The 14453-nt window shown below is 33.3% G+C and overlaps 1 protein-coding gene across 9 annotated transcripts in view; it reads right to left on the minus strand.

Moving 5' to 3' along the window:
• Positions 1 to 14453, minus strand: part of NOL4 (nucleolar protein 4) — a 356931-nt gene that overhangs the window by 266392 nt on the left and 76086 nt on the right. For 7 of the 9 annotated variants that reach the window (XM_070627555.1, XM_008519936.2, XM_070627560.1 and 4 more), the window contains one exon: positions 3662 to 3811. In XM_070627555.1, coding sequence (XP_070483656.1) covers positions 3662 to 3811 — 150 coding nt within the window. Of the gene's footprint in view, positions 1 to 2603; positions 2667 to 3661; positions 3812 to 14453 lie in introns of those variants that run through there. The other 2 variants (XM_070627565.1, XM_008519938.2) reach the window with 2 other exon arrangements.

A 14453-nucleotide genomic window follows, 5' to 3' on the forward strand; every position in this document is an offset into this window, starting at 1 on the left:
TACCATTATCTCCCTCTAAACAGGAAAAGAAAAAAAGTAAGTAACCTGCCAAAAGTGACATAGATAGGAAGAGTTATATTTGAAATTTGAAACTGAGTTTGTCTGGCTTCTAGCCTATTTTCTTTTAGCTATAGCATATGCTCTCCACGCTGAATTAAATGAATATAATTATTGGCAGCTATGTATGTGAGTAATACATGTAAGTTTACTGTATCACACTACAAGTTGTGTGTGTGTGTGTGTGTACATATACACATATATATGCAGATCATTCTCTCTGTTGAAAACACTGACTTTCCCTCTTAGTTCCTGGATTTCCACCAGTTACTCTAATTTTACATGTAGAAGGAAAGGATTTTGAAACTTAATCCTTTAACCAGACTCTGATTTAAGAAACGTTTCTGAAAAGGCAGCTGTGCTTAGCCTCTGACAGAACATAAGGGGAAAAAGACAACCAGAGAAGATGATGCACTCCCTGAAGGTGGAATTCAGGCAGAAGTGGAGATGAGTCAAGGATTGGAGACAAGACAACATCCTCTTTAGTTTTTTATAATGTTACATCACTAATTTTGAAGTGACTTTCCAAATTGCTAAGCACACCTGCATTCAATTCTCAGTACAAAAATATATTTTAAGTTCAAATATAATTGATAATTGAATGATGCATACCTCTTCTCCATTCTGTTAATGTAGATAATGAGGAGTTTACTATAGTCAAAATACATTGAAGGAAACACATTGAATGCACTAGTAACAGTTAATACTATAGACAGAGATAATTGCAGATAAAAGACAAGACCTAAAAGACACTAGGAGTCAACAATAACTGAAAATAGTAATTATGATAGCCTTTACATATTCCTAAAATGTGTCATTTTATGTGGATCTTTTGAAGAACTCATGAGTAATAGAATATACGCCCTCCAATTTTATCTATAGTTAGACCAGATTGCAATAAAATTTAAGTTGTATAATGCCTAGATATTTCAAGGAATGATATACTGCAGATAGGTAAAAACAAGTAGCATTCAAAAGTTAATCCAATATTAAAGGACCACCATTTCCTGCAGAGTGAAAACATAGAACGATTTGCAAAAAAGGCAAAGTAAATAAAATGACCACTAAATCTATTGATAATATTATTAAGACGATATGAGACGCTTTAATGATTAGTTGTATAAGTATGGTTTCTTGGCCATGTAGGAAGGGGAGAAAAAGAAGGTCAATAAACATAATCATGCATGCTCTATGAGCTAATGTGTTAGAAGTAGAAAAATATCTAAAACTTAATGGGAACCATTATAATTGGAATAGGTATCTAGCTAATTCTACCAATGACAAGCCCATTCCAGCAGTAGCATTGAGAGCTAAACTCTGACCCAAAGTCTAGGGCCCTAACAGCACTAAACCATTGCATTTCAAATTGAATTTAGTCTTATGCCCCATTAATTGAACATTTATATTAATTTTTAATCTTAGACTTAAATTCATTGTAAAGTCATGTTCACAATTTTGCTGACATTGCAGCAAGTCCATTTTTTTCTATGATGTATTATTACTCCATAAAATGGATATGTTTCCTAATTAGGATTCACCTGAGAGATACCAGAAGGTGAAACGTTAGGCTAAAAAGAACCTTCATGATATTAAGAAAAGGTGAGAACACTTTAGATGTGGAAATAAAAAGTAAACTTGAGAAAGAGAAGGATCTTCAAATAGGACGTTTTCAAGAGGGAATGAATGATGTTTCAGATGCTGCTTATATGTTCAAAGTTGATATCCTACCCCAAAATGCAGAAAATGTCTTCACAATGTTAGAGCAAAATGACATATGTTGGAAACATGTTCACCAATTTATTTGAAGTGTTTAACATGCATAATGGAAATGGATCAGATTCTCTATATTTCATTTAAGAAAACAGGGTGAGAGATTTGGGTCTATGTCATGTTTCCATTTTAACTAAAGGTCTCTAATAAGTGCATTTCAAAGATTAAATCATTTTTAAATTGCTTTTGGCACCTAAACAGATTTGGCTGCCACACTATTACTAACAATGAAGCCACCTGCTTTTTGTTTGTTCGTTTTCATTTAATACAACTGAGCTTACATATTCCTACCTTACAAAGTCCTCTCAAGTTCAGGTAGCTATTTCATGAAAATGAATTATCATCAGAGCACACAGTTAGTGATATTAGTAGATCAATATAGAATTTTTTTCCTATTAATACCAAGAGATACAGCCCTGGCTTAGGAGACAGGCAGAATGAGTATGTTCATTAACATTAGTCTACATAAAAATATCTTAGAAAGCTAGGTCATTGTCATTAGTCATGATAAGAATGTCTCCTAGGATATGTAAGTCAAAAGAAAGTTTATGTGGCAGAATTATGTAAGGAAACTTACAATAGTGCCTGCCCACAAACCATGCAATTTAGAAACAGCCAAGAAACAAAACCATAGAGAAGGAGAGATAAATACAACATGTATTAGGGGTTATTATGCAACTACAAAGATTCAATATGACCCTGGATATATAGCAAAAAATAGTTATGGAAAAGAAGCTATTTCTTATGCTCAGTAGCTAATTTTCAAACATATGTACCTGTATTTGAAACTTTGAGCATTTCACACATTTTTCTGTATCTGAAAAAAAAATGGATCCAGACTGATATTGTGTATCAATACAGCTGAAAACAGTTAATATAAAGGTAGCCAAAAGCAAAGTTCAATAAGAATTTTTAAAAAGGACATTATTCTGATTTCTGATAAAGTACTTCTGATGTACATTTTGTTCATATTGGAAAAGAATAATTTACTGTTCAGTTTTCCTAGAAAGGATGAAATATCTATAGTAAGATGATTTCATAAAATTTTTAATTAAATAAGAAGCTAGATCAAAGTGTCTAGATCAAACTGTAACTATAATTAGAACCTTTAAAAATAATATATAACTCCATTTTGACAATATATATCTTTCAATATCTAACAGTTAATTAAATCTGTTGTCCACATAATTTAGGATAAACAAATTATGTATTTTCATTTTAAAATGTTCAAGGGCATTAGATCTATGAAAATAACACATATCTTTTAATAGTCTACTCTGGAAACTTAAGAAACGCATAATCTTCAGGACAAATGTATTTAATCTAAGGTGAGATAAGAAAAGCACATAAAATTTTCTTATCCATGTGACCATAAGTTTTAAATAGGAAATACCTGAACATATTAATAGGATTTGAAGGGGAATAATATTGTCTATATGTTAAGACAATAGTGGTAGTACAAAAATTCATAGGTTCCAGTCTGTAATTCATATATTATGACTTGAATATACATTATAAATTGAATATATAACACATATACCTTTCCATTTGTGGGCATTTGACTGGGACTACCACATTTTACGTATATTTAAAGAAAACAAAATGAGAAAGCTAGAGACAGCTTTAAATTATATGCAATAGACTTAGTGAACATATGACCAAAATAGAATCAGTAATAATAATAGCTTAAATGTTGAGTGTGACCATGATATGGTCTAATTTATGTTGAAGATAGAATATTTATTTAACCCATTTTTAACAAGCATACATAATATCAAATTTCAAAATGCATGTCTTTTTCTTTTGTTGTTGTTTTTTTTGTTTTTTAACTTACTGCTTTGTAAGTTCTCTTTTGTCCAGCGTGTTTCCGAATTTGTTCTCCATTCGGCCCTGTTTCCACATGCATCGAATAGATAATGTCAAAGAAATCTTCAACCACAGCTACCCGCCGCAAAGAAAGCTTCTCATCTACCCCTACGCCATCCTGGAAACAAAACAAAACAAAGCAAAGCACAAATTAATAAACAAATGTATATTTAACACATACAGTTAACACATAAAGTTGATTAAACAAAAACATTTTGATAAACTGAACCAAATCATCTAGATAGGAAACTTCAAAAAATCATGAGCGAATATCTCATTATTATGTACATTATTTACATATAGAACTTTAATAAACATGAATAAAGACATTTAGCATAGTTAATCATGATTATTCATAAACGCCATATTTTAGAGTTTTATAATGACTTATTTGTAGCCATCAGTATAATGTTCTTAAATTATTCTAAAATATAGTTTAAGGCCTAGTAATTTTTTATTACAATAATTTCATTCTAGACATTGATTCATTCAACCAATCAATATTTATTGAGTTGCTGGGTACTGGAAGTGGTTATTAGAGAAATAAAAGAAATAATATGGAATCTCTATCCTTAAATATCATATAATCTAGGAAGGAAAATGCATCTACTATGCTATCAGCATTACAGTATGGGACAGTATGTGTTAAAAGTTAAAAATGTGAGATCTACAGATTATCTAGGTGTGAGCTTTGGATCCTCCACTCAGAAGTTGTGTATTTTTTGCAAATCACTTAGTCACTTAACCTCTCTAAATTTCAGTTTTCTCAAATTTCAGTTTTCTCAACTGGAAAACAGAGATAATAGAGTTTACGTCACAGAATTGTAAGAATTAAATGAAATAACATATGGAATGGATGTAACACAATGGTCGGCATATAGTGAATGGTTGGCATATAAATGGTGACTTTTGTCACTTTGATGATCATGAAAAAATATAAGCAATGTACTAGAGGAGTTCAGAGAATAAAGATGTCATCTCTTGCTGAAGTAACTTCTTGGAAGAAACAGAATTTGACATGGGCACAGAGTTCAGGCAGGGCATAAGCCATGTGGTGGGAAGTGTAGGAAGGAGCCAAAAGTTCCCATGGATAACAGAGAATGAGAAATGTTTGAAATGAGACAGAAAGAAATTCAATCCTACATGAAAGAGTTTCCTACATGCAAACATACACGTGAACGTGTGCACACGCACACACACACACAATGCTCTTATTTGGACCCTGAGGCATAACCAGAAGTGACATGACATAGCCATTAATACTGGTATACAGCACAAGAGGGTGATTAATCTGAGCAAAATCTTTACACCATCAATGAGTCAACTGGCAAAACCTCTTTGAACAGTAGTCCCAGAAGACTGAGCTAACCGTAAAACAGAAAGCAAGTCACATGGTGCTTTTACTTAGATTGCTTTATTTGTTTGGTTTTTTTTCTGATTTATAATAGGCCTCAGAAGTAGAAGTGTCTAAAGCAGCATATTCAAATCACTATATATGTATATGAGTTGTATGTTAGGCCAAATAGCAAGGTATTTCACCATTGTTAAATCTGAAGTGCTCCCTCACAAATTATCCACGATGCATGTGCTTCCTCATTAGATTTCAGACCTGTCTCACTTCTCTCCTTTAATATCTCGAGGCGTCTCTTCTTGTATACTGGGCCTCACAGATAATCCCTCATTGCCTTGCGAAGCAAGACCAATACGTAGTGAGAGTACAGAGAAGTTGCGTGAAGCATGTCAGTAACTGGCCTGGAAAATTGTTGCAGCTTAGAGGACAGTGCCTGAGAAGCACCATTTCAGAAGCCACCCCCTAACCCCCTGGCCTGCCCCCTACTCCTCAGAGAACATCTACTTTTCCTAAGCTAGAAATCCAAATTCTAGCTCTACCCACCAGCAAAAACACCCATAAAAATTTGCCTTCTTTTCGCCTGATCATAAAATTTGTATAATTTTCTCTCAGTTCCTTTGCTGAATTACCAGAAATATAGTAATTTTGTACAGTTAGTAAACTAGGAATGATGTAGAAATCACAGCCTATTTATTCATTCCTTCAACAAGTACCCCACAAAGACCAAATATTGAAAAGCCCTCTGCTAGCTGCCGAAGTTACCAAGGTGTATGAGACAGACACTCCAGGTCTCTGTGGAGTTCACAGCCTAGTACAGAAAACAAATATCAAACAAATCATTGTGAGAGCTGTATAATTTCCTGTGGCTTATGTAACAAACTACCATAAAATGAGTGGCTTAAGACAAGAGAAATTTATTCTTTTATAGTCCTGGATGCTAGAAGTCCAAAGCCAAAGGTGCCAGCAGAGCTTCATTCCCTCTGGAAATTCAGGGGAATATTAATTCTTTGCCGCTTCCAGCTTCTGGTGGTTGCCAGCATCCCATGGCTTGAGGCCACATCATCACATGGCCTTCTCTTCTTTGGAGTGTCTCTCCTTTGTGGTCTCTCTCATATAAGGACTCATTTTATACGATGGTATTTAGGGACCAACCAGATAATCCAGGGTAATCTCCTCATCTCAAAATCCTTAGCTTAATTACATCTACAAAGACCCTTTTTTTTTCAAGCAAGGTAATATTTACAAATTCCAGGGATTAGGACTTGAAATCTTTAGTAGCCATTATTCAACCAACTACAGGGAGCATGTATTAGAGTACAGAAGGTCCAAGTTGTGCTATGGGAGCATATATTGGAGATGCTTCACCATCATTGATTAACAGTCAATATTCTTTCAAGAAATCACAAATTCAGTGCTAATCAAGATAATATTGAAGTAACATATATTGGAGAAGGGAAATCATCTATTATCTTTCTATCATATGGACCTGTTTTCTTGAAACCATGTTTCAAGCTCAATTCATCCACACTCTTATTAAAACTCAAAAATGCCTTCGGGGCTTGGGCCTACAATGTAAGTGAGCCAAATGTTCATGGTAAGAAAATAAGGAGTAATGAGGTCCTTCAGGAAATGGAAGAAATATATTCAATAAGCTTGGACCTTAGCAATCTCCAGTACCATAAACACAAAGATATTCACATATAGACACATTATAGTAGAAATGTTGAACATCAAAGACAAGGAGAAGATCTTGAAAGCAGCAAGAGATGCAAGACTCATCGCATACAAGGAAACCCTAATAAGACTAAAAGCTGACTTCTCAAAAGAAACATTCCCAGATAAACAAAATGAGAATTCAATGCTTGCAGACATGTCATATAATAAATACCAAGGAAAGTTTTCCAGGGTGAAAGTAAGTGGTAAGTAACATCAGACAGTAATTCAAATCCACATGAAAATACTAAGAGCTCCAGTAAAGTTATGTAAAGGTAAATAAATAAAATATAAATAAATAAATAAGCAAGCCAAATACAACAAAATTACTTATTTATTCCTTTCTTGACTGATTTAAAAGGCAAAAGCCTAACACAATATGTAAATAATTGTATCACTGGTATATAACATACAGAAATGTAATATATTTGACAACAACAGTATAAAAGAAACAGGAAGAAAGCTATATTGGAGTTTAGAGTAAGAAAATAACACAGAATGCTAACTGAAATTCACAGGTATAAAGGAAGAGAATCAAAAAGGTTAAATAAGAAGGTTAATATTAAAAACTCTATAAATATATACTTCTCTACTTTCTTCTATCAGGTCTTTGAAAGACATAAGATTACATAATGCAATAATTTTAACAATATATTGTTGGGTTTGTAACATATCAAGATATTATATGCATAACAGTCATAGAATAAAAAAGAAAATTGAGTTATATAGGAGTAAAGTTTCTATATTAGATTACAATTAAGTCAGTATATATCTGACGTAGATTTTCATAAATTAAAATGTATACTGTAATCCCTAGAGCAACTGAAAAAACTTCAAAACAAGTAATTTAAAATCGTTAAAGGAATTAAGATTTTATAAAGGAAAAGATGTACTTAATAGAAAATTAACCAATAAAAGAAGAATAAAGTTAAAAAGAGACAAGAATATACACATCATAAAGCAAAATCACCAATTATATCAATAATAACATTAAATATGAATGGACTAGGTAACCCAAACAAAAGGCAGAGATCACCACATTGGTTATAAACAAAATACTACTATATGCTATCCAGAGGAGACAAAATTTGGGTCCAAAGACACAAATAGGTTGAGGGTAAAAAGATATATTATGCAATCAAGAATAAAAATAGATAAAAGAGCTGGAACAGCTATACTAGTATTAGAGAACACGTTTCAAATAAATGTTACTAACAATAAAGAGGGATATTTCACAATACAAGGGTCAATTCACTGGGAAGATATAATAATTATAAACATATATGAACCAAATAACAGAACTCTAAGTAACATAAACACACACACACAGACATACATTGATTAAGCAAAAACTGACAGAATTAACAGGAGAAATAGACAATTCACCTATAATAGTTGAAGACTTCAAAACCCCACTTTCAAAACTTGAATAATAAGGAAGAAGATAAACAAGGAAATAGAAGACCTGAACAACACTATAAAAAATAAACCTAATAGACATACATAGAATGCTCTACACAACAGTAACAGAACATTATCTATGATAGCCCATATTCCAGGACATAAAATGGGTCTCAGTAAAATGAGAGGGATTGAAAACACATTTTATATGTTTTCTGATCAAAATGGAATTAATTACAAATCAATGGCAAAAGAAAAAATTATGAAATCTACAAAGATGAAGAAATTAAACACACTTCTAAAAGCAAATGGACTAGAGGAATCAAAATGAAAATTAGAATATACTTTGAAATGAATAGAAACAAAAACACAGAATGCCAAGACCTATACTTAAAGGGAATTTATAACTGTAACTGTCTATTTTTAAAAATAAGAAAGTTCTCAAATCAGATACCTATTTTTCTACCTTAAGTAAGGAGATATTTCAAAAGAGGAGAAATAAATTGAGATTAGAAAACAATGGATGAAATCAGCAAAACCAAAGGGAAAGTTTCTTTTTTTTTGAGGAAGATTAGCCCTGAGTTAACATCTGCTGCCAATCCTCTTCTTTTATGCTGAGGAAGATTGGCCCTGAGCTAACATCTGTGTCCATCTTCCTCTACTTTATATGTGGGACACCTGCCACAGCATGGCTTGATGAGCAGTGCATAGGTCTGCACCCGGGATCCAAACCGGCAAACCCTGGTCTGCCAAAGCAGAACATGTGAACTTATCCGCTCCGCGACACCACTGGGCCAGCCCCCAAAGGGCAGTTTTTGAAAATATTTTTTTTTTAATTAGAAAACTTTAGCTTTACTGGCCAAGATAAAAAAAGAGAGAATATTCAAATTACTAAAATCAGGACTAAAAGAAGAAGTATCACCACTTACTTACAAAATAAAAAAGAATTACAAAAAATACTATAAACAGGAGCCAGATACTTCTATGCATCATCTCACTGGAGGTTCTAGTCAGGGCAATTAACCAAAAAAAAATGAAAGAAAGAAAGAAAAGTCACCTAGATTGGAAAGGAGGAAGTAAAACTATGTCTATTTGCAAATGACATGATCTTGTATACAGAAAATCCTATGGAGTCCACTAAAAAACCATTAGAACTAAAAAATGCATTGAGCAATGTCAAGGTTCAATAGCAAAGACTGGAAGGAACCTGTGTCCATCAATGGATGAATGGATAAAGAAAATATGATAGATAGATATATACATATACACAATGGAACATTAGCCATAAATAAGAAGGAAATCCTGCCATTTGCAACAACATGGATGGACCTTGATGGCATTACACTAAGTGAAATAAGTTAGAGAAAGAAAAATACTGTATGATCTCACTTATATGTGGAATCTAAACAAACAAACAAAAAAACCAAACTCATAGATCCAGAGAACACATTGGTGGTTGTCAGAGGCAGGAGGTAGGGGTGGGTGAAATGGATGAAGGTAGTCAAAAGGTACAAACTTCCAGTCACAAAATAAATATGTCCTGGGGATGTAATATACAGCATCGTTACTATAAATAATAATACTGTATTGTATAATTGAAAGTTGATGAGAGAATAGATCTTAAAAGATTTTATCACAAGAAAAAAAATTTGTAATCAGGTGTGGTGATGGATAACTAAACTTCTTGTGGTGATCATTTTGCAATGTTTACATATAGTGATCATTGTGTTGTACGCCTGAAACAACAAAAATAATGGTAAAGATTTTGAATAGACATTTCACCACAGAAGATGTTCAAATGGCAAATAAGCACAAGAAAAGATGATCAACATCATTAGTAATCAGGGGAATGTAAATCAAAGCTTCACTGAAATACTACTTTACATTCACTAGGATTGCCATAATCAAAAATAAAAAGTATAGGTCAAAATATAGAGAAATTAGAACACTAATGCATTGCTGTATTGCAGGAATGCAACATGACACAGTGGCTTTGGAAACAGTTTGACAGTAACTTGAAATTAATCATAAATTTACTAGATGACTTAGCAAGCCCACAACTATGTATATATTCAAGAGAAATGAAAATAAACATTCACACAAAATGAATTGTACAAAATATAGCAGCGCATTCATAACAGCCAAAAAGGTGGAAACAATTCAGATGTCCCTGAACTGATGAATATATAAACAAAATGTCATATAACCATAAAAAAGAATATCGTTCTGTCATAAATGGGGTGAAGTATTTATTCATGCTATGCCATGAATGAGTCTTGAAGACATTAAACTAAGTGAAAGAATCCATACACACAAAAAACACGTATTGGATGATTCCTTTTATATGAAATATCCAGAGAAAGCAAATTTACATAGATGCAAAGTAGACTATTGGTTGCTCTAGCACTAGTGAGGAGGGTTGAATGGAAATTGACTGCTAATGAATATAAGTGTCTTTCAGAAAGGACAACAGCATTCTAAAGTTAGATGATGATGATGGTTTTACAGCCTGTAAATATATTAAAATCATTGAACTGTACACTTTAAATGAACGAATTATGTTGTTTGCATTATACCTTAACAAAGCTGTTAAAATATGTGGTTTCCAATAGTTTTGGAATTTGAGCTCAAAGATGCAAAAATAGAAAAAGAAGAGCTCATACAATACAAATTCAAACAGTCCACAACCCATGGACGTAGAGTGGAAATGGAAGTGACTCAATCACCAAGGCTTACAGTGGTGTACTGGTAAATGTTTAACAATTGTCTCTCGAAAAAATACATAAGTACATCAGGTTTTTATGAATTTTAATGATATAAAGGTGTGCAGCATACAATTTATGAATAATAATAAAATATATAATTTTTATGGTAAATTCCATATAGATAACTAATTCTCATGAAATGCTTTCACTGACTTTTGCAGATCTCTTTTTCAACATAACAGCTTATGGTCTCAATTGAGCTATGATGTGTCAACTGGAATTTCATTGCAGACTCCTTTCCCAATAACTTTGTTTTGTAATTTAACTAGGTATGTGATCTACTGTTGTACTATTTTCCCTTGTATAAATTTTATTCATTAAATCAAAACTTCTTTCAGCTTCAGCACTATGACAAAAATCCAGTCTTAATTTGTGGAATTTTTTGATTTCTGTTGTAGAAGTACTTCTACCATGACATACTTCAAGACACCAATGTGAAGTCACTGAACCCAGAGTTGGGAAGAGATAATAGTGCACTGTGATATGGTATTTTGACTGTATTGTTATTATAGACAGAATAACTACCTCAAGAGTATGGATAATAGGACATTGTAGTAAAATAATTAGTCAGTGATAAGTTTTGAGTATTTATCACCTCTTAATATAAATTATTTAATGTCTATATCATTTAATTTTTAATAATAGCTGTGTTTCACAAATGGTTTGTAAAATTCCTAAAAATTTAACAATTAGCTCTCATGAGCTAGTTCAAGCAAGCTCCAGGATACTATTGTTTTCACGTCACTCAAGATGAATGAATGACATATTTGATGGATCAAGTGAATATTTTATAGTAGTTCCTGTGTTCAACCATTGACATAAAAAGCCTTAGATAACAAGAACTCAAAAAACTAACCGATCTAACACGACACTTTAGGGTGCTATAAAATTATATGGCTACTATTGGAAAAACTTTATATTAAAAGTTAAAAGTTTTGCTAATAGGATAGCAAAACTAATAAAATTTATAAATTAAGTATATGATGGCAAGTATGTGCTCAAAAGAATTGCTTTATTTAATGCCCTTATTATATTATATTAATACAAAAAATATTGAAGAAAAACAAAAGTTTAGCTCAAAAAACGAGTCACCCTTAACTTCCTGCTAGCTTACCAATTATCAGTTGGTGAGATGATACACACAAACACAAAAACATAAGGTAAATATGTGAAATTGATAAATGAGACACAAAGTTTAGAGATACTAACATTATTATAACGAAATCAAAATGTCATTCATATTAGAAGACTATCATGAAGTTTTATATGTCTCCTCTTGGTCTTACTGGATCTATTTGGAAGATACTATTCCTAACTTTCTAATTCAACTTCTTTTGAAATCCCTTATTTCCAACTACATTATGAAGCCAGCCAAGAAGAACCGATAAAAACAGAACCATTACAGGGTAGATATTTCTCCTGCAATCCATCTTGACTCCCGTTCCCCACAGGAGATGGTTTCTGCTTGGGACGTAATATGGTAAGATATGGATAGACATCGACACCAGTGCGTCACTCAAGCACATTCAGATCAAAACAGGATAGTTTGTGAGAATTTTCCGTCAATTAAAAAAAATTGAAAGTCAAATTTTTGATATATCAAATATAAGATCTACTGAAATAATTTTTATTTAAATTATAAGAGAGAGTTCAAACTAAGGCCAATATCACATATTTACTGTCTAGGAATCAATGAATAAAAATAGTTATCACCTTGACTTCCTCAGCCTAACTGTTATCAGATATCTTTACTGGCAAACTATCCTGTTTTGAAGTGCTACCTAAACTAAAAAGTACTCTTACTCCTATTCTATTCAGTTGACTCCATATGCTCACTTTCCTTTGGCAAATCAATTGTCCCATGCTGAGACACAGCAACGAGGGATGAAAGAGGAGGAAGATTCAGTCTGTGAAGACTGAACGGTATCCAAAACATAGCTTACTGAAACTACCTAAGGTCACCCAGATGTCATGGAATATAGTTCTGCAAGAGAGACGCAATCAGGGAGCCCGAGAGTGGGGCAGGACGAGGAGATGTAGATGTTGGCAAGGTTTACTATGTGCAAGATACTGTGACAGATTATTTTAGCTAATTTAAAAGAAAATACTTTTAATATATGTTTCCCTTTCTGAAGGAGCTTGCAGTCTACCACTGGAAGCTTTATTGGTATGCCAAAAGAGACTGTAATAAGTAGAGTATGATAAACCCAATAGGTTCCAGGACTGGTTCTCACCTTGGCTGTACATTGGAATCACCTGGCTAAACTTAAATTTCTGATCCCTGGGTTCTTCCCCTAGAGAACGTGATTTAATAGGTCAGAGGTGCACCTGGGCATGGGGATTTTTAAAATAGCGTCCTCAGTGATTGTAACATGCAGCCAAGTTTGAGAAATCAGGAGAGGAGTTAGTTACAGATGAGAACAATACAGAAGGATGGGGTAGATCGAATACAGTCATGGATAACAGATTCAGTAGTAATGTATTATTTTACATGCAATGGAAAAACACCCAAGGGTTTCTTAACATGAGAATACCAAAATCAGATCATGGGTTAAAACAACTACTATAACAGTAAAATGTAAAGTGTATCCAGATCGAACAAGGGAGGTAGTGAAAGAGGGGTGAGGGAGGGACAGTCGAGAGAAAATTTGGGAAGGTAAAATCCAGCCATTGTTGCTAACTGTTTAAAAGTGAGGGTGAGTTAAAGAAATCAATTTATGGGTTTAAGAGGCAGAGAAATGAATGAAACCAAAAAAAGAGGGGAAAGTGAAGAGTAAAATGAAAGAGAGAGGTTGGTAGACGAAAGAGAAGCTATGGGACTGAAAGAGGAGGAAATGAGCAGCAGCAACAGCTGCTCCCGTGCCCTGCGCCCAGGCAGTCCCTGCTAATGTGGTGCAGGCGTGCCCCTTTACCGCTTTTGGGGGGTAGACACTGTTACTATTCCCCGTTACACACAGGAATCTCTGCACAGAGAAGAGAAGTAACTTTCTCAGATCACTAGGCTGCGCTAGGATACAAACCCAGGGCTCTAGAGCTGAAGCAGTTACCCCTATGAAGAGGAAAGAGGCATGAAAATATGCATTTCCGCTCTGATTCAAGCAGAATGTGCTAATTTTCAAAGTGGTCATCTGCAGCCCTGAACTTTCTTTTCAACCTCAGGGAAGTTCCTGCCATTTAGCTCTCAGGGCTTCACTGCACTCATATGTTTAAAATAAACGACAACAACAAAACATCTGGTAAAGTAAATAATTTGTAAGAAAGCTTCAGCTAAAAAAATCGTTGATTTTATGTATTGATTATTGAAGAAATTCACCCTAATTATCTATAAAATAGTATGTTTATAAACCAAATTAAGAACTTTTAAACTGCAGCATTCTTTAACACCTTCTAAAGCATGAGTTACTGACTGTATTTTTAAAAAGGAAAACAACAAGATAACTTGCAGAATTTTAAATGAACAATATTTCTGGGAAAAGAAAAAATAGTACAAAGTAAAAGTAGCATAAAGAGGAAAATGAAGTATTTCAACC

The sequence above is a fragment of the Equus przewalskii genome, chromosome 7, assembly GCF_037783145.1.
Source record: "Equus przewalskii isolate Varuska chromosome 7, EquPr2, whole genome shotgun sequence".
Taxonomy (NCBI): domain Eukaryota; kingdom Metazoa; phylum Chordata; class Mammalia; order Perissodactyla; family Equidae; genus Equus; species Equus przewalskii.